The 24,513-nt window shown below is 40.4% G+C and overlaps 1 protein-coding gene across 3 annotated transcripts in view; it reads left to right on the top strand.

Annotated features, from left to right (window-relative positions):
* Nucleotides 1-24,513, top strand: part of fras1 (Fraser extracellular matrix complex subunit 1) — a 518,960-nt gene that overhangs the window by 253,867 nt on the left and 240,580 nt on the right. For all 3 annotated transcript variants that reach the window (XM_059988734.1, XM_059988733.1, XM_059988732.1), the window contains 4 exons: nt 57-200; nt 7,236-7,376; nt 15,474-15,614; nt 21,236-21,409. In XM_059988734.1, the coding sequence (XP_059844717.1) occupies nt 57-200; nt 7,236-7,376; nt 15,474-15,614; nt 21,236-21,409 (600 nt within the window). The remainder of the gene's footprint in view (nt 1-56; nt 201-7,235; nt 7,377-15,473; nt 15,615-21,235; nt 21,410-24,513) is intronic.

Here is a 24,513-nt window from a genome sequence, read left to right as displayed (position 1 = left end):
TACAGTTTTATTATTTCAGCAGAGGTTTGACAATTATTTTTAATTGTTTTTCTCAGCTTGTCATGAATCCTGCTCGATGTGTCATGGTCCTTCAGGAAATAATTGCATTAGCTGCAGGGATCCATCGCATCAGCTGAAAGATGGTGCCTGTGTTGCCAGCTGTGGACCTGGAGACTTCACAAAGAATGGAAGTTGTCATGGTAAGCCAATATCTCTGGAAGGACTTGTGTGTTTGCATATAAAATTCTCTTTAATTGGAAAATATTTGATTTGCTGCTCATGCTTTAATATCCAAAGTATTGTGGACACTTCTGCTGCATTATCCTCCAGCAATTATGCTAATGATTGTCCTGTAAAGCAGGTAGAGTTTTGTCTTTGGAAGAGATGCTTGTCTTTGGTGCCAAGAGACAATTCCTTAATATGGATGGTGTTGCCAGCTTTTTCTTTCTAGCTCTGGGCAACTAGAGCACTCAGGTGTATGGAGATGCTGACAATTTTGTGCACTTTATGTAGTCCCGTGTAGGTCAGAAGTCTAATGTAGTTTTTGTGTTGTTTCAGGTAGTCTAGTGTAGTTTTGTGTTGTTTCACATAGTCTAGTGTAGTTTTGTGTTGTTGTTTCATGTAGCACCATGGTCCTGGAGGAACATTGTTTCATTTTTACTCTATACTGTAGCAGCAGTTATGGCTGAAATGACAATAAAAAAGTGACTTGACTTGAATACACGTCGCTGATTGCCATCTTGTGTGTATAATCTTCAGACATGAGTGAAGGTCCAACATTTTCAACAAAAATGTAGAAGTACTTTTCAAGCAGTTGTGTACATGTTTGTCTGGATCTGCAGAAAGTAGTGGATTCCATGTTATCACCAACAAATTTTTTTAAGTATATAGAATTCTCTAATACGAATGTGACATTTTTCAGTGCAAAGGACATCATTTACTCCACCACTAGCATTCTGAAATACATTTCACCTCTCTTAACCCTTCTATTTTCAATTTTTAGTTTGAAGTATTTACATTATTTCCTTTGAAGCTTTTAAAGTTGGAGTTTCCAACAATTGTCTTCAATGACTGGAACGTTGTACTTGGTTCAGTTTGATGAATTTTGAACATGAATCTATCAATGTATTCAAAGTACATTTATTATCAAAGTCTATATGCAGTAGACAACTCTGAGATTCATCCTCCCACAGACGGCCATGAAACCCGTTTAAAGAAAAACATCATGTTCCCCAATGCGCAAGTAAAGAACAAATTGTACAAACTGCAAGAAATTAAAAGAGTGAAAAATATAGAATACAAAACATCAAATTGCAAAGAGATCAAAAGAGTCCAGGCACATTCAGTTCTGCTCAGTACATATCAATCTCACTATTTGCTAGTCTGTCCTGATCAAAATTGCACAAAACGGCAACAAGAGAGGAGTATCCAGAAACTAGAAACACATTATAACATGAACTGCAGAGTCCAGTCCACAAACTGAATCTATTAAACCTTGCTTAAGATCTGTGGACTCCAGCAGCATCTAGCCAGAGGGAGAGAGAGACATCACAGGTTGAACACCCACCCACCTTCTGTTCTTGACCTCATTGATTTCAATCTTCCTTGATGCTTTAATTGGCAGGATTGGCGAGAAATAGAGTCATTCTTGGGCTCGCACCCTATCTTCAGGCTGCAAACTTTGCTTGAAACCTTGCCAATCTCCCTCAGAGACAGCAAAGTGCCAGATCACTCAATTGGTCTGAAAGCAGATCACAGGCTCCAACAGTAGTAGAACCATATTTGAAAAAAGAAGTAAATGAAGTGAAGGTAGTTTTATGAACTTTTTGAAGGACGTTGCCCTTGCTCATGTTGTTTGCTGGTCTCATCTTCTTCTGGATACTGTGGTTCTAATATGTTTTCTGCTATCTTGGCTAAGTTCAATATTTTGTTTGGCTTTGTTGATTTTTGTACAGTTGGATTTTGGTGCCATTATAACATAGTGGTTTGCACAGTGGTATTACGGCTTGGGGTGTTGGAGTTTGGGGTTCAGCTCGAGTACCATCTGTAAGGAGTTTGTATGTTCTCCCCATGACTGCATTGGTTTCCTCCAGGTGCTACAGTTTCCTTCCACAGTCCAAAGGTGTACTGGTTTGTAGTTATTTGTTCATTGTCAATTGTCCTGACATTTAATAGGCATCCGTTAGTCTTGAGAGACCACGGACTTGCGCCTTGGGAAGTTTCCAGGGTACAGGCTTGGGAAGGATTGTATGGAAGACCGGCAGTTGCCCAAGCTGCAAGTCTCCCCTCTCCACGCCACCTATGCTGTCCAAAGGAAGGGCAAGGGCCGATACAGTTTGGCACTGGTGTCGTCGCAGATCAATGTGTAGTTAAGTGCCTTGCTCAAGGACACAACATGCTGCCTTAGCTGAGCCTCAAAGTAGCGACCTTCAGATCACTAGACCAACGCCTTAACCACTTGGCCAAGGCGTCCTAACAAGCGGGGTTTAAATAGGTGGGTTGCGAGGTTGTGTGGCTTGTTGGACTGGAAGGGCCTGTCTCACGCAGTATCTCAAAATAAGTTTTAAGATGTGCTATCGAAGACGTGCGCCAACTTACTGGCAAATCATAAGACGAGATTTGACTAAAGAATTTACTGATAACAGCTATCATGAAGCAAATACTGGTGAACTATCATAATATACAGTGAGGAGGCAGGCAGGGCGAGGCTGGTTCGGGGGGATGAACCCTGCTGGGGCATTGTGAGGTGCAACGTGTTTGAGCTGGGGTCGCAGACGGAGTTCGTATCACTACGGGAGATGGAGTGAGCGACTCGGAGAGGAGTCAGTGAAGAAGAGCTGTGATGCCTGTTCACCTGATCCAGGTGCAAGGTTGGATCACTCCAGGCGCCAGGCTGATTTGTGAGATCAATAACGGCTTGGTGCAGGGACCCAGGCATATCGTGGCGCTTGGACCCGGGTCATGTAATGTGGCACTACTTGGTGCTCGGGCAATTTTAATGCTGGCCCAGATAGACTGGAAGCCAGTGTGTTGGGCATGGAATCGAGAATCGCCTGATTTTGCTTGCTGTCCCGTGAATGTTCATCCCTTTCTTCGTGGTGCTGAGGCTGTGAATTGATCCAGCTGCTGTGTGTTTCCGCACCTCTGGCGGGAAAACTGGGGTTTGAGCCTTGGCCGTGGCATATTCTGGATGCACTGGGAGTGGATCTGGGACTGGTCTAGTTTGGGATGCTGTTGGCTTGCTTGCACAATGTGTGTTTTGTTTCTCTCTCTCTGCACAGTGGTTTTTTGGTCTTTTTTTAAAATTGGGTTATTCAAGTTTCTTGTTTTGTGGCTGTCTATGAGCAGACGCATTTCAAAGTGTATAATTTATACATTCTTTGATAAGAAATGTGCTTTGAATCTTTGAATAAATAATGAATGAATAAATACATGAAACGCTCAAGGCTGAAGAATTCATCTGTTCGTCTACAGAAGATCACCTTTTAGTGATACTGAAGTCTGAGCTGGAATATTATTTAAAGAGCCAATCTCCGCAACTCTGTATTGGCATATGGATATGACACACTGCCTGCCAGCAGTTAAATCAACGCACAGCTTAAACTGAATGCTGCACTTTGCTTTAGCCAAAATCCGTTTGCCATATCCATTTATCTATTGTGGAAAAAGATCTCTCTCTCTGCCACTCATGGATTTCGGTTGCCGTCATTTTCTGTTTGTGGCAGTCAGAGATTTCATCCCACATTGCTAGTACGTACCGTACTGCACTTTGTAGTTTGGAGATCCCTGGCACCTTAATAAGGCCATTGACACATTCCTCACCAACAGCCTTCAGTTGCTTCTCCTTTAGCCTGCGGCAGCACACAGGGACATTGCACACTTCTTTCAACTCCAAATATTTCAAAGTCCTTGGAAACTTACTCCCAGAAATATGTGTTCATCCCTTGAAACATACAAAATGCTGAAGGAACTCAGCAGGTCAGATAGCACCTATGGAGGGAAATGAACATTTGTTGCTTTGAACCGAGACCCTTCATCATCCTATGTATGTCAGGATTGCCGCTTTGAATGGGAGACGTTCTTTCCCCTTGTGTTGTGATTCAACAACCTTGTGAAGTCCTGGTCAATTAATTCAGGAGTACTCTCCAGCTCTTTATAATCACTGGAATGGTCATGGTCACTCCAATACCTGCTTTTGTGAGCCTGTCTGTTTAATGGTCTATTAATGACCTCTCAGTCGTGTTCAAGTTGTGGTCGCAGCAAATAATTTGACCAATAATGCCCACCAATCGCAAAGTAGAAATGGGGAAATGCAGCAACATATGCCAGTTAATTTTGTAATTTTAATAGTTTATGGATACATTTAATGAAGTTTTAACATCCAAACAGTGTTACTAATAGATTTCTAGTTCATGTCTCATTCAGCTCTTCATCCAGAGCTAATTTAGTATAACTGATAGAAAAGATATAGAGAATATGTGTTTTTTATGCAGTTATGAAATCCTTTCTTGTTAACTGCTATCTATTCTCCCCCACCTCACCCAAGTAATCTTTTTATATTTCCTGTTCTTTTATATTCTATGAAATTTGCTTTTTTTATTAATTACTTGGATTAGTCACTTGCTCTTAACTATTTAATTCATCTATTAATTCCCAGAGGATTATCTTTAGCTCATGTGGAATTGAGTTTCTCCCACCCCAGTTCTCACTCCCTTCTAGTATTTGAACATTTTGCATTTGTTTCTGGAAATTTACTTATCATTGATTTTTATTCCCATTGATCTGAGCAAGTTTAGTTGTTTTTCTTAGTCAAATTTATTTCACTTTTCTCTCTCTTTTAGTTATCATGTGGTTACTGTTTCTTAGAGGAGCTTTTACCTGGACTATATCAACTTGTCCAATGAAATCTCCCAGAATTATACCTGGAACAGCATTTTCCCATGTAGGAACAAAATGCAAATGTCACAAATAGCAGGTGACATTTATTATAGACAAGATATTTCTTTATTTTTTTCCTTCAATTTGCCTACATTTCACTTCCTCATGTTCTCTATCCACTGGTCCATGGGAATGTAAATATAGGATCAGGAAAGTAGGCCACTTGCCCCTGAAGCCTTCCTCATGAATCAATATACTTATGACTAATCTGCATGAGATCTCAATCCTGCTTCTGTTCCAGCTATCCAATGTCCTCAGTTCACTGATCTTTCAAAAATGCATCCACTATCTTTAGATATCTCCTGTGATCTACCTTACACAATTCTCTAGGGTGGAGAAGTCCAGAGATTCAACAACCTCTGCAAGAAGAAATTCCTACACATATCAGTTTTAAATAAACAGCCTCTTATAACTACATCCCCTCTTTCCTGACTCACCTACTAAAGGAAACATCTTAACACCTATCTGTTGTGTTCCCAAGAGTCCCATACATTTCAATAAGATCATCCCTCATTCTCCTGAACTTTAAAGAGCAGATCTAACCTTCACAAGCTCTTCATGATCGAACAAGCCTCTTACCTTAGAACGAATCCAATGTAATTTTCTGGGGCTGCTTCCAGATTTCTTTTCAGATCTCTTCAATAGTGAGAGCAACATTGGTGTGAAAGGGACAGCCCCTTAAGCCCACCAAATCTGTGTTGTCCATCAGACATCCATTTTAAACGATACCTACCCTGGTCCATTTTATTCATATCAACTCCCCCTACCCTCCCCACAGATCCCAGTATTTATCCATTCTCTGCACCAAAATGTCTTACCAACCTTTTGGTAGGTGGGAGGAAATTGGAGCATCCAGAGGAGGTCATAGGGAGAGCAGGCAATCTACGCGCGCGCACACACGCACGCACACACACACGCGCGCATTCATGATTGAATGAGGCCGAAGCTCTCCTAAGCTCCACTGTGCTACTCCATCATATCTAGTTTTTTGTCTGTTTTAACTCTAACATGCTTGTGAGAAAGGTCAATAAGTCATTTATTTTCCAACTACAGACAAGCTAACAGTTGTATTGAAGATTCCTCTTGGCTTATAGGTGGTTGTTTCACTGGGAAGACCCTCAGCTTCAGGCCAGGGAGAGTTGGCGTAGAAATGACAGCCCCATTCATTGCAGTGGGACTCTGGATGATGTGGGAAATAAAAGATAGCTACAAATATTATTTTACTGCGTTTTCAATGATATTTTAATCAAGTCATAGAAAGGTACTGCCTAGAAATAGGCCCTTCAGCCAATCTACTCTGTGCTGAACCATTTAAACTGCCTATTCCCATTGATCCGCACCAGGACCAAAACCCTCCATAATCCTACCATCCATGTGCCTATCCAAAGTTCTCTTAAATGTTGAAATTCAGCTTGCATGCACCACTTGTGCTGGCAGCTCATTCCACACTCTCACCACACTCTGAAGAGGTTCCCTGAAACTTTTCACCCACACCCTTAACTGTAGTCCTACCCAACCTTAGTGGAAAAAGCCTTTTCCCTATCAATACTCCTCATACTTTTGTATACTTCTATAAAATCTCTCTCAATCTTCTACATTCCACGGAATGAAGCCCTAACCTATTCAGTCTTTCATTCAGCCCCAGCAAGATCCTTTTCAATTTTCTCTACTCTTCCAACCTTATTTACATCTTCTCTCTAGGTAAATGATCAAAATTGCACACAGTATTCCAAGTAAGGCCTCGTGTTTGCACTTTCTAAACAGATTTTTAAACTATTTTATTCTTTAAGACTGTTAGTGTAGTTTTGAAATATCTGTGATATGAGACATTTAAAACTATTCAAGTTCCTTTGATGCTGTTAAGGCACCTTATGATGGGCATTTTCTCAACACTATCTCTGAAAATTAAAGAGATGCTTTATCTTTTTATAATTTAGGCAACAAGTGCTGTGCACGGCACAACACCTGCAAGATGAACTCAGGAGCTGAACTCCTGTTAGTTAAACTCAACTCTCAACTGACCTTCAAATGCTGCTGGTCTCGCAGCTCAAAGCATTTTTAAAAACAATTTTAGAAATTTCTAATCTATGTAACATTTTGCACCGGGTAAGATAAATAGTTCTGTAAATGGGGCACAGTCACATGTCTTCATAACTATATGGATTACTTGAGGCACTGGAAAAGTACACTAACTTAAGTCTATTAACTGCATCCATGAATGATCTAGATAATTAACTAGTGTGACTTTGATTTGCAGTTTAATCTGTTTAACTTTGCTTGTTTTTCTTTATGTACAGCATGTGACTCATCGTGCCAGACTTGCCATTATGATGATTCAAGATGCCTGAGCTGTTCTGAAGACAGAGTTATGTACAATGGGAAGTGTGTCTCACATTGTGCTGAAGGCTTTTACAAAGATGTGGCTAGCAGATGTGCAGGTAAGAACAAATATTGAATGTAGGAGGAATAGGGCCTCCCGTTTCAACATCAGAAATGAAAACTTGAGTTACTTGTACAGTTTTCACGAAGCTCATTCTGCCAGAGTGGCTTAGGATGGTGGATTTGACCACTTTTATATATTACCTTTTGAGTGGTGGTACAGAATTTGATATGCTTGTAGTGTCAAGACAGAAAATAGTACAAGAAAGCATATGATATTATTTAACTTGAACCCTGGAAAACATTCAAAGGAGAAACATTTCTGTCTGTTAGTTTTCTTTATATGTGATCCACATTGTGAGATTACAGCACCCCCCCCCCCCAACTCTGATTCATTATGACTAGAATTAATTAGACAGGTGAATGGGTTTCTCTCATGTTGGAGAAGTATGTTTAGAGACAAAGTTTAAATAGAATATAGAATAGTACAGCACAATACAGGCCCTTCAGCCCACAATGTTGTGCCGACCCTCAAACCCTGCCTCCCATATAACCATCCACCTTAAATTCCTCCATATACCTGTCTAGTAGTCTCTTAAACTTCACTAGTGTATCTGCCTCCACCACTGACTCAGGCAGTGCATTCAACGCACCAACCACTCTCTTGAGTGAAAAACCTTCCTCTAATATCCCCCTTGAACTTTCCACCCCTTACCTTAAACCCATGTCCTCTTGTACTGAGCAGTGGTGCCCTGGGGAAGAGGCGCTGGCTGTCCACTCTGTCTATTCCTCTTAATATCTTGTACACCTCTGTCATGTCTCCTCTCATCCTCCTTCTCTCCAAAGAGTAAAGCCCTAGCTCCCTTAATCACTGATCATAATGCATACTCTCTAAACCAGGCAGCATCCTGATAAATCTCCTCTGTACCCTTTCCAATGCTTTCACATCCTTCCTATAGTGAGGCAACCAGAACTGGACCCTATACTCCAAGTGTGGCCTAACCAGAGTTTTATAGAGCTGCATCATTACATTGCGTCTCTTAAATTCTATCCCTCGACTTATGAAAGCTAACACCCCATAAGCTTTCTTAACTACCCTATCTACCTGTGAGGCAACTTTCAAGGATCTGTGGACATGTACCCCCAGATCCCTCTGCTCCTCCACACTACCAAGTATCCTGCCATTTACTTTGTACTCTGCCTTGCAGTTTCTCCAATTATTTAGGAATAGTTCTTGTCTAATGTAACCCATTATTTCCACCGTGGAGGCTGACTTGAGTTGGAGGACATTCTCTGTCCTTTGAGGTATTTATATTCCCTCTGCTGTTTGCGTAGTGTCCAGGCTGATTTCCTGTGTGATAACACAAAGCCGTCTTTATGTTTATTCATTGAATGGATGAAAACAGGCAGGGGAAACTTGCCTGTGGGAAGGGTCAGCCTAGAGTTCAGATCACTTCATGAGTGGCACATAATGCTTAGGGGTCTGGATGTCCTGATTTAATGAAAAATAAAGACACTGCTTATTTTTTCTGTAGTTTATATTTCACAGTTTTAGAAACTGCATCTTTTTCTTCCCTCTTCTAAATGTGGTGAGAAATAACATTTTATAATATTTATTTTATTCCTGTTGTGGGAATTACAGACATGGGCAAACCATTTAGAGTGCTGTACCTCATTTTGAACTCACACTTCAGGGTTGAAATGACATTTGGTTGGATTTTATTTTTGTTTTTAACTGCACTACAATGCATTAACTTAATGCTTCAAATTAATTGAGATCATCAGAGAGATCATTAAGTTAGATTGCCAATCTAATCACCTGCTTAAATTCTCTGACCTGGAGATTCTGCATAACTTCACCATTGTTTATCTGGCAGATTACCACTGAAATTGATGCAACTGGTAGAAAAGACCATGGAATATTAAGCACAACTTTTTAAATTTATCTTACATTTCTGTATTTTGTTATGCTAGTTTTAAAAGTATTTTGACTCAGTTCAGCTCACAAGCCAGTGCTTAAAATGGTTTATAGGTCTTTTTACTGACTTTACAAATTAAACTGGAGTATTCATCCACAAGGACATGAACAGCCAGGTTTTGTAATTAAAGGCAAATCTTATGATGATGAACATGAAAATACCAAGTAAATAGTTTTTTTTTCCAAAACACCTTTTAAAAACCAGCTTCAGTATTTTAATTGTCCAATTTCCTCTTCTTGGAAGTTTTGCTTTGGGCTTAGTTTGATGTTGGGTTATCAATCCATCTCCACACTCAGTTGCACTGGGATGGTGCAGAATCAGATCATGTTCTGGTTACCTATTGATGTTGTTTGATTCTGAATTAATGTGGGGGAAGCCAGCAGTGATTGCTGTTTCTCAGTGTTACCCAGTTACCATGTGTCTATGATTTGGACAACAGCCCAATGTCCTGAAGCTATGGTCTGTGCAGTGCAAACACTTCCAATCAGAAAAGCATCATTCCACCACCACCCTCTTCCTCCAGCACCAGGTCGATTTTTGCATCCAATTAGGCAGCTCACCTTGGTTCCCTATGGCTTTAACTTTACAGAGCAGCCTACTATGCAGGACCTTGTTAAATGTCTTACGGATGTCCATATCTAACAAACAATATGTACACTGCTGGTAGAACTTAGTGTGTCAAGCAGCATCAGTGGAAGCAAATTGATGGTCAGTGTTTTGTGGAGAAAAGTTAGTCAGTATTTAGAAGTGAAACGGATGGATGAGACAGTCTGGTAGGTGACAAGTGAAATTAGATACGAGGCAGAGAGGGAGGGATGATTAAACGGGTGCATCTCCTTTAACCTGCTCTGTTGCCTTTAGTGCTCACAATTGGTGAGACCAAGTGCAGAGCAGGTGATCATTTTGCACAGCATCTGTACTCCGTCTCAGTCCGTACCCTGAATTTACAGTTCCCTCCCCATTCCCGCACCAACCGGTCTTTCCCTCCCAACCTGGCTTCATTTGCCCACTATACCCCTCTATCACCTACCAGCCTCTGCCTCACTCTTCCCTCTGGTTGAATCGTGGCTATCTTCCCTCTACACTCGCAGTTCCAATATAAGGTCTGGACATGAAATGTTAACCAACCTCTTGACCTACTGAGTTCTTCCGGCAGTTTACGTTTTGCTCCAGATTCCAGAATCAGCAGTTTTGTGTAACAACATCTCCCACACTACCTTAATTGGATTTCTTCAAGTGCTGTTTGCTTCACAATGGGTGATTACAAGATCTGATATTGTATGTTTGCCAGTTGGTGGAAACTCTCTAAGGCTAAGTCCTGGCCTCGTTTTATCCTAATTATAATTTGACACATTTTCCCCATCAGTAACTCAGCAGGTTTCTGTCCAGTGAGGTATTCTTGCGGCGGAACAACGAGTGTACACTTGCCCAAAATACCTGATCTGATATGTAATCATACATTGCTGTAACATCAGGGTCAATAAATCACACTCTCCCTCTGGAATTCCTCTTTGTTGTCCTAGTTGGACTGAGTGTATGTGAAGACTAGAGTTAATACGGTCATTAAAAAACTCATGCTGAGCTTTGGTAAGCAGATTATTGGCGAGTCAGTCTGCATAGCACAATGGGGGTGGGGGGGGGGGTTACCTTGTGAGAATGGCAATGCAATCTATGCTAACAAATTCATTGTAGTGTTAAATATAGAGAGGTGCTGGAGGTGCTACAGACAGTACTGCAGATCAGGAGCTGTGCACAAACACCAGTCCGTGCCATTATCTTTCATCCTAAATCACCCACAGAGGGGGCTACCAATGGCAGCCAGTGTTGGATGGCCACTGGGCAAGCAGTGTCACCGATCAATGCTGGAATACAGGGCTTGGGCCTGTTTGCTGGGGATTGGCAGCTGGTGTTCACCTGTGTTGGCAGACCATTGCACTGAGCCTCAGTGTTACCAGTTATGGTGGAACCTTGTTCTGGTTCTGAGGCTTGTTGCAAATCATTTATGCTGAGTTTTCAGAGAGTGGATCTCCCCATTTAGCTTGGTCACACACTGCGAGAACTGCATTGCAAAGACTTGCACATTGGATAGGGCGAATTCACCTAGTGTTTCAAAATGCCTTGTGAAAAACACATTTAGTTATATTAATCAAAATTCAATACATCAGTCAGTCAAAGGACATTTATAAAACAAACAGTTTTTTTTAATACAAGTATAGAGTGTTTCAGACCTTAGCAATTTCACTCCTCTGGCAGATTTTGTATTTGTTAACACAGTCTGTAATTCATTAACATGGTCTGAAAGAAGCTGCAGCTGGGTGCAGTTCTTGAAGACATAGTCATCAGGGACACTGCCTTTTGACATCCTGCAAGAGGAGTATTCCACTATTCTGTTGGCATCTCCACTGCTCTAACTGTACAATGGAAAGAAAGAAAAGTCAAATGGAAAGAAAAATCTACCTGCAGCCTCTGCCTCCCCTTGTCAAAGCTTCAATTCCCCACTCCGAACACTGGCCCACTCATACAATGGCCACTCTGCTTAAACCTGCCTTCTTTTTATTGCCTAACTATGCACAAACCAACTTCTCCTTGAGTACTGTGACACAGAATTTCCCAACTGCTCCCACTCACTTCTGTTGAAGCCTCTCTTCTGCCGCTCAATCCAATGACCCTCGGGAACTGTGGCACACTGAATGGTCTGACTGCCCCCGGTTGTTTCTTTTGAAATCTCACTCCAATACGCAATCCAGCATCCCCTCTGAAACTCTGGTGCATAGAATGACCTTGCAATATAAAAATGCTAAATATTAAAGGAGTAGCCTGAGCAGAAACTTCAAGGATAAGCAATGTTTTTCTAAATTTCGGATACAATTTTTGTTCACTCAGTCATTGCAATAAAAGCAGAAACTTTACAGTTTCAATTCTCTTATCAGCTTACACTTCGAAATATTTGCAGATGGATAAGAAGCCTTTAAAGATTTAAAGTCATCAACTTTCTGTTCAGCTTTTGTGTTTCCATCCTTGGGTGGAAAGATGTTTTTTCAATTGCTCCATCCAATGAATAATTTAGTTTAAACTGAGGCTCGAAAATGGGAATATAAAAATCGGCGATGCAAAATCCGAACACAGATCTGAAGAGTTTTTTTTCCACAAGTGTTAGATGCAAGCAGTAGACTCCCATTAAAGCAATTAATGTCATATGATTATTGTTTTAAGAAGAATTAGACAATACAGTTAGCTTAAAATTAAATAGAAATAGAAATAATCCAATATTTTGCAGAATATTGTGCAAGTCAACAAACTTATACAACTCTCTCTTTAAAAGTTCAAGCCTTCCCTTGGAATACCCACTGAATTCCCATAATTTTAAACTTGCAAGCAAGTAGGGCTGCACTTGGGTGACCTCTGACTGATCAAATAATACATGTGAATTTAGTGTCCTTTTTGCTTTGGGCACTTGAATTCAGATCAAAATCTCTGTGCCAAAGATTCATTTGGAAATGTACTGATAAATACTTCAAAATAAATGTAGCCTTTGGCCTGGCTGTCATATAGTTTCCATGTGGAATGGTAGGTCATGTGAGTTACTCCACCTCAGTTGCAGGGCTTGGAATTTGAATACCATATGGTTATAAATACTGAACATAATCCTGCACATATGTATGTCTAAATAAACTATTCTACTGTCATATACTACTTTTGGGAATTCAACTTATTAATCATGTTTTTTCCCCACAAGTAGAGTTCACCCTATTAATCTCATTTTGTATTGTTATAGTACTTGTTGAGCAAAGTCTTTTGCATTTTAGGAGGTTCCCTCTTAAGCTGTAACTAGAACAGCTAAGAGTGAGGTAGAATCCAGAGTAAAGGTGAAAAGCTTCTTTGAATAATTTTATACAGCTATTGGTAATAATGTAAATCAAATTTCTAAACTTCATGACAGTAAGGAGGTGGAATCTAATGCAGAGCAGATTAAGTAGTAAGAATACTGTAGTACAAATGAAAAGCATGAAAATTATGATGTTTTTTTATGCTTTCTAATTTTATTCTTTGGGAAAATTGCATTTGTTCCTTCATACGGGAAGGGTCATGAGGATGCCTGGGCCAGGAAATGCTGATGTTGGGTGAATTCACTTCAGAATGTTTTGAGAATTGTTGCCTGGTTGTGTCGGCACATTCCCTACAATGTCTAGCCCCACATAACCAAAATAACAGCATGCTGATGTTGTCACTGACAGATGAACTGATATAGTTCATACCTATCTACTTGCAAGCACTGCATTTCCATTTTCTCTTCTTCATTGCTGGCAAATTTTACTAGGCCAACTTCACATGTGTTTTACTAAAGTACTATTAACGTGTCTCCTGTTCCAATAGGGGCCCAAACACCCTTGTCTACCGCTGATTGATGATTGATTGGTTGTCCATCATATCTGATGATGACTGTTGGGTTTGCGCAGATCTGTTGTGTCCAAGTTGTGAGCGACAGAACTGTCCACAATAAGGATGTGAAAACTGTGCTGGTTCTGGACTTGGAGCCACTGCTTTTTTTTTCTTTCTTTGTCGGGCAGTGATTAGAACTGGTCATTATCTCTCCTCCAGGTCGTTGTCACCAGCCACTTCGGTCTAGCTCACTCTGTTCCAGACATTTTGGTACAAGCCCAGCATGTGCAATGTTAGCTTTCACGCAGTTTTTGAACCTCTTATGGGACCTGCCTCGATTCCTCTTGCTCAGCGAAAACTCACCATATTGCAGCATTAGACACCCCCTGGCCACACTATGGCAAATCAAACACCAGGCTGAGCTCCTTCTGGTGTATGCAAACAGAGGCTGAAATGTGAAGATCCAGTGTAGAATGTTTTTTTTTCAGTGCCTGTCTGAGGAAACAGATGAGGGTCTTTATAAAGGCTTTGAGTCAGTAGACTGGTCTGTATTCAAAGACTCAGCAGTCATGCTAGGTGGGTAGGTTCGGCATTGTCATGGGTTTTATTAGCAGATGTACTGAGGACTGTGCACTAAACAGGACAACCCAGCTGTTCCCAAACAGAAACCATGGATGAACTGGGAGATACACTCCCTACTGAAACCTAGGACTGCAGCGTTCAAATCACGTGAGCCTGACCTTTACAAAAAATCATGGTATTGTGACGACCCACTTTCTGCACAGGCGAACCGACTCACAAATAGCCAGCCAGAGACTTTGGTAATGCACCTCTGATGTCATTTCCGCCCGGAGAGGGCGGGCTAGGGATTAAATGCCAGCACCGCGAAGTTTGAATAAACTCGTCTCCTAACGACTTACCGACTGCGTGTCGTTATTTCAGCGCTGTGTGTAGCACATCGCTACAGTAAGATCACCATGTAGTCAATTAGAGCTTGAGAATGCTGGATGTGATATCCTTTTGTCGACCACTTAACTTTGCTTAATTCCACTTAAGTACGTTTAATATCTCTCTTTTAGTTTCATTTGTTTTATTGTTTCAAGATTGTTTGTTTATCAAGCTACTAATAAAGGATCAAATACACTTCTTTGATTTTGAACATTATTATTATTGGATTCTATGGAAGATGTGTCAACAAGGATTAACGGCCCCCCCCCCCCATGCCTCGTCTCTAGCGCTGTGCGTTGTTCGAGTAGCCACAACACTGCACATGTACCAATAATAAACTAACTTTACCATTTATCATTTCCATTTCTACCTTGATGTATCTTCATTTGGAGCCTATTCTGAAATATTATTTATTGTACTTTATGTCACTAGTGTTCAAACAGCTGTGTTTTTTTTGGCATGTTTTAAATGTGATCAGTAAAGGATGGGGCACTCTAAGTAAATTGTGAGGCACCCTGCACTCTCCGCTGTTGTGTGGGTAGGCTTGTACCATTCCTTCTCTTTCAGTACACCTTTTGGCATGGTGCCATGTTGTAAAGTCTGTGTGGAAAGGAAAAGCTTTCAAAGCTATGGGAGAAGGGTAGATAAGTGAGAGTCATTAGCAAATTTGTAACAGTAGTAGTACAGAAATAATGGGCTGCATATGCTCCTGTGTGGTATGAACGTTTGGTTGTGTAACACGATCTCAGTACATTCATTTCTGTTCATGGGTTTTCTACTTAACCAGTTGCTTCCTCATTCAGCTCCTCTGATTTATGTGTTTACAGCTGTGCCGTTCTCTTTTTTCAGCTTGCCACGTATCCTGTGCAACCTGTGCTGGCTCTTCCCCTGTGCTTTGCACCTCCTGTGCTGAGCAGCATGTCCTACACAAAGGCCAGTGTCTCTCAGCCTGTCCTGAGGGATTTTACTCTGCACATGGAACATGCCAAGGTATGCAGTATGGTTGTAGAAGTATGCTACACTGTTGTTTTTTGGTTGAAGTTGAAGCAGTCCTTATTACAAAGCCTTTGCTGGATCACAAATTTGTTTATCTTCCAGCTATTTCATATTGGTTTTATTTGCTTTAAATACTTGTTAAAGTTTGCAGTAGATTCCATAAACCTTTCATTATTGACTCAATGAGACTAATTTTGACCCAATAGTAGTAAAGATTTCCAAAATTGCGAATCAAAGCAAGAGCACCCGGTTGTGGTCAAGGTGGCTGACCAATCAGTCTTCAGACGGTGAAATCTTGAATGCTTGCACACTTACAACTGGAGTTATGGATGCTGCTGGCAGAGTTAGCTCACTTCTCCACAATGTGTAACTCCGCTCACTAACCACAAGACCAAAGAGGTGGATGAGTCGCACTACCTGTACGGGAGAAAGCCAGACTGAGAATATCCGGGAAGGCTTGTATCCAGTGAAGCACTACAATTAGAGTTCAGAAATAAGGTAAGCGTAGTCAGTGTGATGGGGCTACAATATAGATCTCCCAAAAGCCAGCAGGAGCTAGAGGAACGGGTATGTAAGCAGACCAGAGAAAAGTGTGTAAACAACGGGATTGCTGCCGTTGGTGATTTAAGTTTTCCTAATGTGGACTGGGATGTCCTTCACACAAGAGGCTTAGATGCAGCAGAATTTGTTAGGTGACTCTAGGAGAGTTTCTTGAAATGCATTACAGATAGCCCAACCAGGGGATAAAGTCCTAACCTATTCAACCTCTGGTTCGCAAGTTCCAGCAGCATCCTTATAAATTTTCTCTATATTCTTTAAAACATTGATATCTATTGTGTATGTAGGTGAGCAGAACTATACACAATACTCCAAGTGTGGTTGCACCAACTTCTTGTACAATTTCAATATAACATCCCAACTCCTGTATCGATCGATACTTTGATTTCTGAAAACCAATGTGCCAAAGGTCTCTTTATGTCCCTATCTAACTGTGGTGCTATTTTCAAGGAATTAAGGATCTTTACTCCTAGATTGCTCTGCTGTACCTCACTCCTCAGTGCCTGACCATGGACCGTGTAACTCCTACTCTGGTTTGTCCATTTCAAGGCACAACACCTCACACTTGTCTGCATTAAATACCATCTTTCACTGTTCTGCTCATTTCTCTAGCTGGTCGATAAGGTGGTGGAACAGATGAGAGTGCTAAATTACAGGAAGTCTAATTACACCAGTATTGGGTAGGAGAGTAGATTTGGAGCGGTTGTGGTTTAGTCCACATCTGATATGGTTGTTTAAAGACTCTGATTAGAATTAGGGATTGAATGTTCCTGTGAGGAAGAAAGATAAAGTTGGCAAGGTTCATGAATTTGATGGAGTCTATCTCGGATTATTAAGGAAGTTGCTGAGGCCTATCAGAGACCTTTATATCCTTTTTAGCCACAGTCAAGGTCCCATGGGACTGGAGAATTGTTGTGGCTCTGTTTAAGAAGGGTACTAGGGATAATCATGCACTTACATCAGTGGTAGGGAAATTATTGGAGAAGATTCTTAGGGATAGGGTTTATTAATATTTGGAAAAAACTTGGACATATTAGTCAGAAACAAGAGAAAAAAAATCTGCAGATGCTGGAAATCCAAGCAACACACACAAAATGCTGGAGGATCTCAGCTGGCCAGGCAGCAACACTGGAAATCTAAGCAACATACACATATTAGTCAGCAGGGTTTTGTGTGGATGTGGGTAGTGTCTTGTGAACTTGGTCTGAATTCCTTGAGGAAATAACAAAGATGAATAATGAGGGTTGGGCCGTGGATTTCAGTAAGGCACTCAACATGGTAGGCTGATCTAGAAGATAAAGGCACATAGAATCCACAGTGATGTGTTAGACTGGTTTCAGTATTATGGAAGACAAAAGGAGAGAGGTTATGCTGATTAGAGTCTGTGGAACAGTGTGGTTCTTGCGGTTCTTCAGGAATCAGTACGGTGACCTCTGCTTCTGAAATATGTATCAATAAATGATTTGGATTGAAAATGTAGGTAGGCTGATTTGTAAACTTGCAGATGACACAAACATTGGCAGAAATGTACACAGTGAGGAAAGTTGTCAAAGGATGCTGCAGAACAGTGATCATGTGGAAATATAAACAGACAAAGAGCAGATAGACTTTAATCCATACAAGTGTGAGGAGTTACGCACTCATATCGAGAAAAGTATACAGTAAATTTCAAGACCATTGATATTAAGATCACAGAGGGATCTTGGGGTCCAAGTCTATACCTCCTAGAAAGAGCTACTTTGGTAGATTAGTTGTTAAGAAGGTGTTTATACATTAATACATTTATTGGGCAGGGTGTTGCGTATAAAGTTTGGAAATCATGTTACAGCAATATCAAATGTTTGGTTAAGCCTCATTTGGAATGTTGAGTGCAGTTCTGGTCTTTGCATTTCAGAGAGCAAGTAGAGGCTTTGGAGAGTGTGCAGAAGTGGTTGACTAGGATGTTGCTTGAATTAGAAAATATTAGCTATAAGAAGAGGCTGGGCTAACTTGGACTATTCCCCTGGAGTGCTGAAGCTGAGAGGTTGACCTGACAGAGTATATGAAATTGTCAGAGGCATAAATAGGGTAAAATGGTCACAAACACTTCTAATAATGTTAAATACCATGGGGCATAGCTTTAAGCTGAGAGGGCCATTTAGGAGGGAGTTTTAGAGGAGATTTGTGAGGCAAGTTTATTACACAGAGAGTGGTAGGTACCTGAACATGCAGTCAGAGGTGCAACAGGAGATGGCAGAAACAAATATGATTTTGATAAGTGCATGAACAGATGGGGAGTAGAGCAATATGCACCCTGTGCAGGTAGATGGGACTACTTTAATGTGGTACAGGCATCAAGGCCCTGGGGTCTGTCCGGTGGTGTACTCTTCATGTAGCTTTCATGTCTTACTGTTTATCCCACCTTTTCTTTCATTCTTAATCACTCGTTGCTGCAATTTCTATGTGCAATTTAAATCTTAAATTATATTTCTTTCTATATACTTTTTGATTCAGACTGCTTGCCTACAAAATCCCAGTAGGGAACACTGGGTTGGAAAAGGCTAGGTCACAGAGTTTCTGTGCTCTAAAGTCTAAAAAAATATCAGGAGCGCCATCAGAGAGTTGAAGTACTGCAGCTGCTCACCCCAAAACCAGAACATCATTTGGAAAGATGTGCTTGGTAAAATAAAATGTAAACAGCTGAGAAGGATAGTCGATGACTCATCTCCCATTAATATTCTTCTAACCCTCCACTGAAATGTTTCAGAAATGTATTCACCGTGTTTCTAAACATCCCAACTTTAATTATCTGTAAAACAGTGTTGCTGTACAAACACTTGCTGAATAACTGAAAATTTTCAAGGTCAATGCAGTCAAAGGCGACCATTTATTAACCATCTAAGAGACAGTGTTGTATAGTTACTCAAAGGTAGAAATCTATGAGCAGAATTGGCATGAGGTAAAATTAGAAACAAAATATTCTTGACAAATCTTTGAAAAATTATAGTCAAATACTCTGGCAAATATGAAGTTCGATCCTCAGTTTCGGGGAATTAATTGTATATTTCTGACGTGTAGAATTAATTAAAATGTGTGGCACCAGACCTTCTACAACTTGTTAATTTGGGAATTAAGTATAATATTGCCATCAGTTCCAAAGGGGTCAGACATGGCTACATTTTGTTTCCTGTCCCTATTCCTTTTCTGGCAAGTCAGCCCGTGGCCTCCTCTTCTGCCTTGATGAGGCCATTTCATGTTGGAGGAGCAACACCTCATATTCCATCTAGATAGCCTTCAACATGATGGCATGAGTATTGATTTCTCTTTCTGGTAACTTTTATCCCTGCTACCCTGTTCTTCATTCCCCACTCTGGCTCCCATCTTACGACTTCTCACCTGCCTATCATCTCCCCTGGTGCTGCTCCTCTTTTTCTTTCTCTCATTGTCCACTCTCCTCTCCCATCAGATTCCTTCTTCTCCAGCCCTTTCCCATTTCCACCTATCACCTCCCAGCTCCTTACTTCAACCCCCTCCACCATCCACTTGGCTTCACCTATCACCTTCTGGCTTGTCCTCCTTTCAATTGTCCTCCTTGTCCCCCATTATTTTATCTTGACACCTTCCTTCCTTTTTTTTCCAATCGTGATGAAGGGTCTTGGCCTGAAACATCAACTATCTATTCATTGCCATAGCTGCTGCCGGCACTTTGTGTATAAAACTCTCAATTTCCTTTTTGTTGTCGGGATTGTTTTGCATCATGTTCATGCTCATGCATCATGCTCTTTTCTTCCCCACAGACTATTTTGCTTCTCAGAGCATGATGACTTACTTCTGCCATTGAATCTGGAATCAGCTTTGATACAGCTCTTAGGAAAATGATTTTGAAACTTATTTCAATGGAAATTCCTTGTGGTGTATTGACTATTTGATGCCTGGGATCAGCAGTGCCTGCCGAGAATGACAGGAAAAAGCCTGAGAGATAGTGTTACCTGATTTATTTCTACATTGACCTCTGTTAGTCTTATTTGCTGTTGAATTAAAATCTGAACAAATGTACTGATGATGTGAATTAGTTTAGTTATATCATGAAGGAATATGGTTGAATAATGGTAAATACCTTACAAATATTCTCCTTCTGTCCAGTAGTAATTATATAATTCTGTGGCCTTTTAGTCCTGATTATCATTTCTTGGCTAGTTGTCTTATTCTGTTTCAATTTAAAATTTGACGTTGCTTCCTCCCATATGTTCAGTCACAATTCAAGAAACTAGATCGAAGTACTTACTGGCAAAACCAGAATTTATTGTCCATCACCAGTTGCCCAAGATGCTGACGTTAGTGTGAGTCAATTGAGAGAAACTCCCAATCATTTCAGAGTAGCTGTAGTAGTGTAGTGCTGGGGTAACATTTAGGCCAGACCAAATATGGATGAGAGGTTTCCTTCCCAAAGATCATTGGCAAAGTGTTTGAATTTTTATAATTTTACACATGTAAACAGATACAAGTTTTTTTTAAAGTTGCAGTTGACATGGTGAAACTTGAACTCCAGGTTCCCTCTACTTATGGTTCAGAATTATGAGAGACTAGACATGCAACAGAGAACATTACAGCACAGTTTAGACCCTTTGACACCCCCAATGTTTTGCCAACCTTTTAACCAACTCTAAGATCAATCTAACCCTTCCCTCCTACATAGCCTTCAATTTTTCTATCATCTATGTGCCTAACCAAGAGCTTCTTAAATGCTGCTAATGCATTTGCCTCTATCACCACTCTTGGCAGGATGTCTTGATGTCACTGATCCACCAGAATTCTGGCTGCATTACAATGGTCTTGGATGCTGAAGTGTAGTCCGTGTGAGTGGCCTATCTCCAGAAAAAATCAGCTGCCTTCTGTACTCAGACTTCCTTCCTCAGTAATGCAGTAACATATGCACTGCTCAAGGATTACAGCTTAGCTATTCAATAGTCATAACCAGTGGAAGAATTTGATTAATGCTGGATTATGTTTCTTTTCCAAAAGAGCACAATTCCATCTTAAAACATGAGATCCTCATTGTTAATTTATTTTCTCAAAAGCCTGCAGCCCCCCTTGCCGAGTGTGCATTGGACCCAAGCATTCACAATGTGTCAGTTGTCTCAAAGCTGAAGAGTCCGTTCAGATTTATCAGGAGACTGATGGAGTGCCACATGGAGTGTGTGTGGCTAACTGCAAGCCGCATTTCTTCCCGAGTGCCACTAAAGTGTGCATCGGTAAGTGCTTTGTGACACATAATGTGATTTCAATTGCTCCTCAATTAGGTTATCCAGGTTTAAAATCCAGCCTATCCAGGTTTAAAATGTGTATCACACACAAAATGCTGGAGGAACTCAGCAGGCCTGGCAGCATCTGTGGATAGAAGCAGAGTCGACGTTTTGGGCTGAGACCCTTCGCCAGTCCTGCCTGGCCTGCTGAGTTCCTCCAGCATTTTGTGTGTGTTGCTTGGATTTCCAGCATCTGCAGATTTTCTCTTGTTTAAAGTTTGTATACTTGTTTACACTATATAAAAATAGGAATATTGTCTGTGGAAGTTTTTTTTTGAAACTATAGAAGTTGTTGATGTTTTGTAACTCCATAATTATAGAGTTTATAGCCATCAGTATTTGTGAACTTGATGTTGGAGGTTCCATATTTATCAACAGAAATGAATGACAATTTCAAAAACTGGGTTCTTCTCTTAAATAACCATTCAAGAACATATAGCATCAAAATATTTGTTCAATATACAACCATGAGATTCATCTTCCCGACAGACAGCCACAAAAAAAAGAAGACATTGGAACCCCTTCAAAGAAAAGGTAGCATACAGGTTAGCACAACGCTTTACAGTACAGGCAGCCCGGATTCAATTCCTGCCACTGCTTGTAAGGAGCTTGTATGTTCTCCTGGTGACTGCATGTGTTTTCTCCGGGTGCTCTGGTTTCCTCCCATAGTCCAAAGGTGTAGCCTCAGAAAGGGCCAGAAGGGCCTACTCTGCCCTGTATCTCAATAAATAAATAACATTAAACAACCCACCCCCACATGCAAAGAAAAACAAATCACACAAGCAGTAACAAAGAAAAAACCCACAGAATATAAAACACAAAATTGAGAGGGTCCAGACGTATTCAGTTTCAGCTCAGTTTTCATTATCTGCAGGCTGCCCCAATTCAAAATTTGCCCAAAGTAGCAACAATAAAAAGGGATCAACTGGAAACCAAAAGCACATCATAACGTGAACTACAGTGTCCAGTCCAGAAACCTCACTGATTAAACCTTACCCAGGGCTCAGGACTCCGGTAGCATGGGGGGGGGAGAGAGACGTCATTCGAAAGCAGAGCAGTGGGCGTCGCTGAACATCCCCTCAGCTTCTACAATGATTTCAATCTTCCTTGGTGCTTTAATCGGAGAGATCAGTGATAAATGGAGTCTCTAGGTTTCTGGGCCTCCAGGCTGCACGCATCACCGGAAACTTCTCGGAAACATCAAAGCACCAGATTGCTCAATCGGCCTGAGGATATGCTACCAAAATGTAGATTCAATGCTTCACCTGTAGAAGAACCACATTTGAAATAAAAAGATGTAAAAAGAAGTAGTTTCTTGAGCCATCTGCAAGGCATCGTTCTGGGTCACTTTGTATGCTGTCACCATCTTCTTCAGGCCTTCCCCTCAAAAACTTCAAAACATCAAACCCTCAAAATGAAAATTAATTTTCAGTATCATAAAAAGCATGTTGTCATCCACATACATTCCTAACTTTAATGTAATATTATGCATTCTTATCATGTGTTACTATTCTTAACTCAGTTACTATTAATTATTGATGGAATGATCTAAATGACAGCGGCTGAAAGATGACTTTTTTAAGCCTTCTCATGAGCATGTAAATGCCAATAGAAATTGCTCATTGAGATTCTTCAGCAAGCACCTGTAATAATTGCTTTATCTCTGTCAAAATGGATCTTATTAAAATCTAAACAGTTCTATGTTATACACTATGATGTTCTTAATTAGCTTTGACAGAAAGTTAGGACCAGAAATTATTAAAAAATGCAGTTGATAGAAGCAAGTGAGCAAAATAGTGATTTGTTAATAATGCATACTCAATATTCTTGTCCAAATTTAATGTCAACTTAGATCTTAGACTTCTTTTTCTTTAGCTACAGTACATCTGAAGGCTACAACAGTACTTGCAATATCTCGTTGATTACACTGTTTCTCTCTGTGTTAGGGAATGCATCCACATATGCCCCCATCTTCTGGAATTGTTTCCCTGGACCTTTCATCTTGCTTTGTCTTTCCTCAGCTTAACAGGTTCCTTACACCCATCAGCATTTTACCTTTTTATTCATTTTATTCTACACGTTCCTTCTACTCCTAACTTCAACATTCAGATACTTTCCTAGATTTAAGTTGTAACTTGTTTATCTCTGAAGTTTACCTCCTTTCTGTGAAAAGCTGAACATAGTACATGAACGTTTATTGAGAGAATACTCAGCTCAGCCTGGAGGACGATGATGGTGCCGTGACCGCTGAAATAAATGCTGTTGATTAACTATAATACCATATTTTCATAAACATTCCTGTAGTTGATTGGTTCCCAAAACCAGATGCAGTGTGTTGTACATTTAATATTTCAATAATATTTGAGTAATCTTGTATATGTATTGACTGATTAAGCTTTCCTGTTCATTAAATATTTCTTTATGGGTTATATGGATAAGTATGTAAATTACATACATTATCACATGACCACATGCTACTTGCATGCTTTGCTTAAACTAACTTCTAAGTTAGACCTGCATTCCCTGACTTATGTAAATTAGTTTAATCTTTTCTAGTTACAAAACATAAAGTGATTTAAAATTAAACATCTATGGACACAATCTGAAATATAAACAGGAAATATTCAGCAGGGCAGGAAGTATCCATGTAAAGAGACACACAGGTAACATCTCAGATACAGGAGCTTCATGAATTGGGGAAAAAATCAAGCCAGTGGTCAGTTGCAGAGGGATGGATGGTAGAAAGAGAATGCCTCTTATTGGGTAAGGCCAGGTGTTCCCAATAATTACAGGATCACCTGGTTAACAGATTTCCAAGGGCAGGATGAGAAAGTGAAAATAAGCAAAATAACATGCCAAAAACTGTGAACTGAATTCAGGGTAGTTTCTGAAATCAGAAATCTGAACAAGAATGTTTAACATACCCAGTGCAGCAGGCAGTATCTGTGGAGGGAGAAAAATTGATTTAGATTTGCAAATGAGTAACCTATAGCAGAAAGAAAGAAAATGATTGGAATTGTTAAGTTTGACATTGTGTCCTGAAGGCTGCAATA

Source organism: Hypanus sabinus, chromosome 14, assembly GCF_030144855.1.
Source record: "Hypanus sabinus isolate sHypSab1 chromosome 14, sHypSab1.hap1, whole genome shotgun sequence".
NCBI classification, from domain to species: Eukaryota; Metazoa; Chordata; class Chondrichthyes; order Myliobatiformes; family Dasyatidae; genus Hypanus; species Hypanus sabinus.
This window is presented reverse-complemented; position numbering and strand designations above follow the sequence as displayed.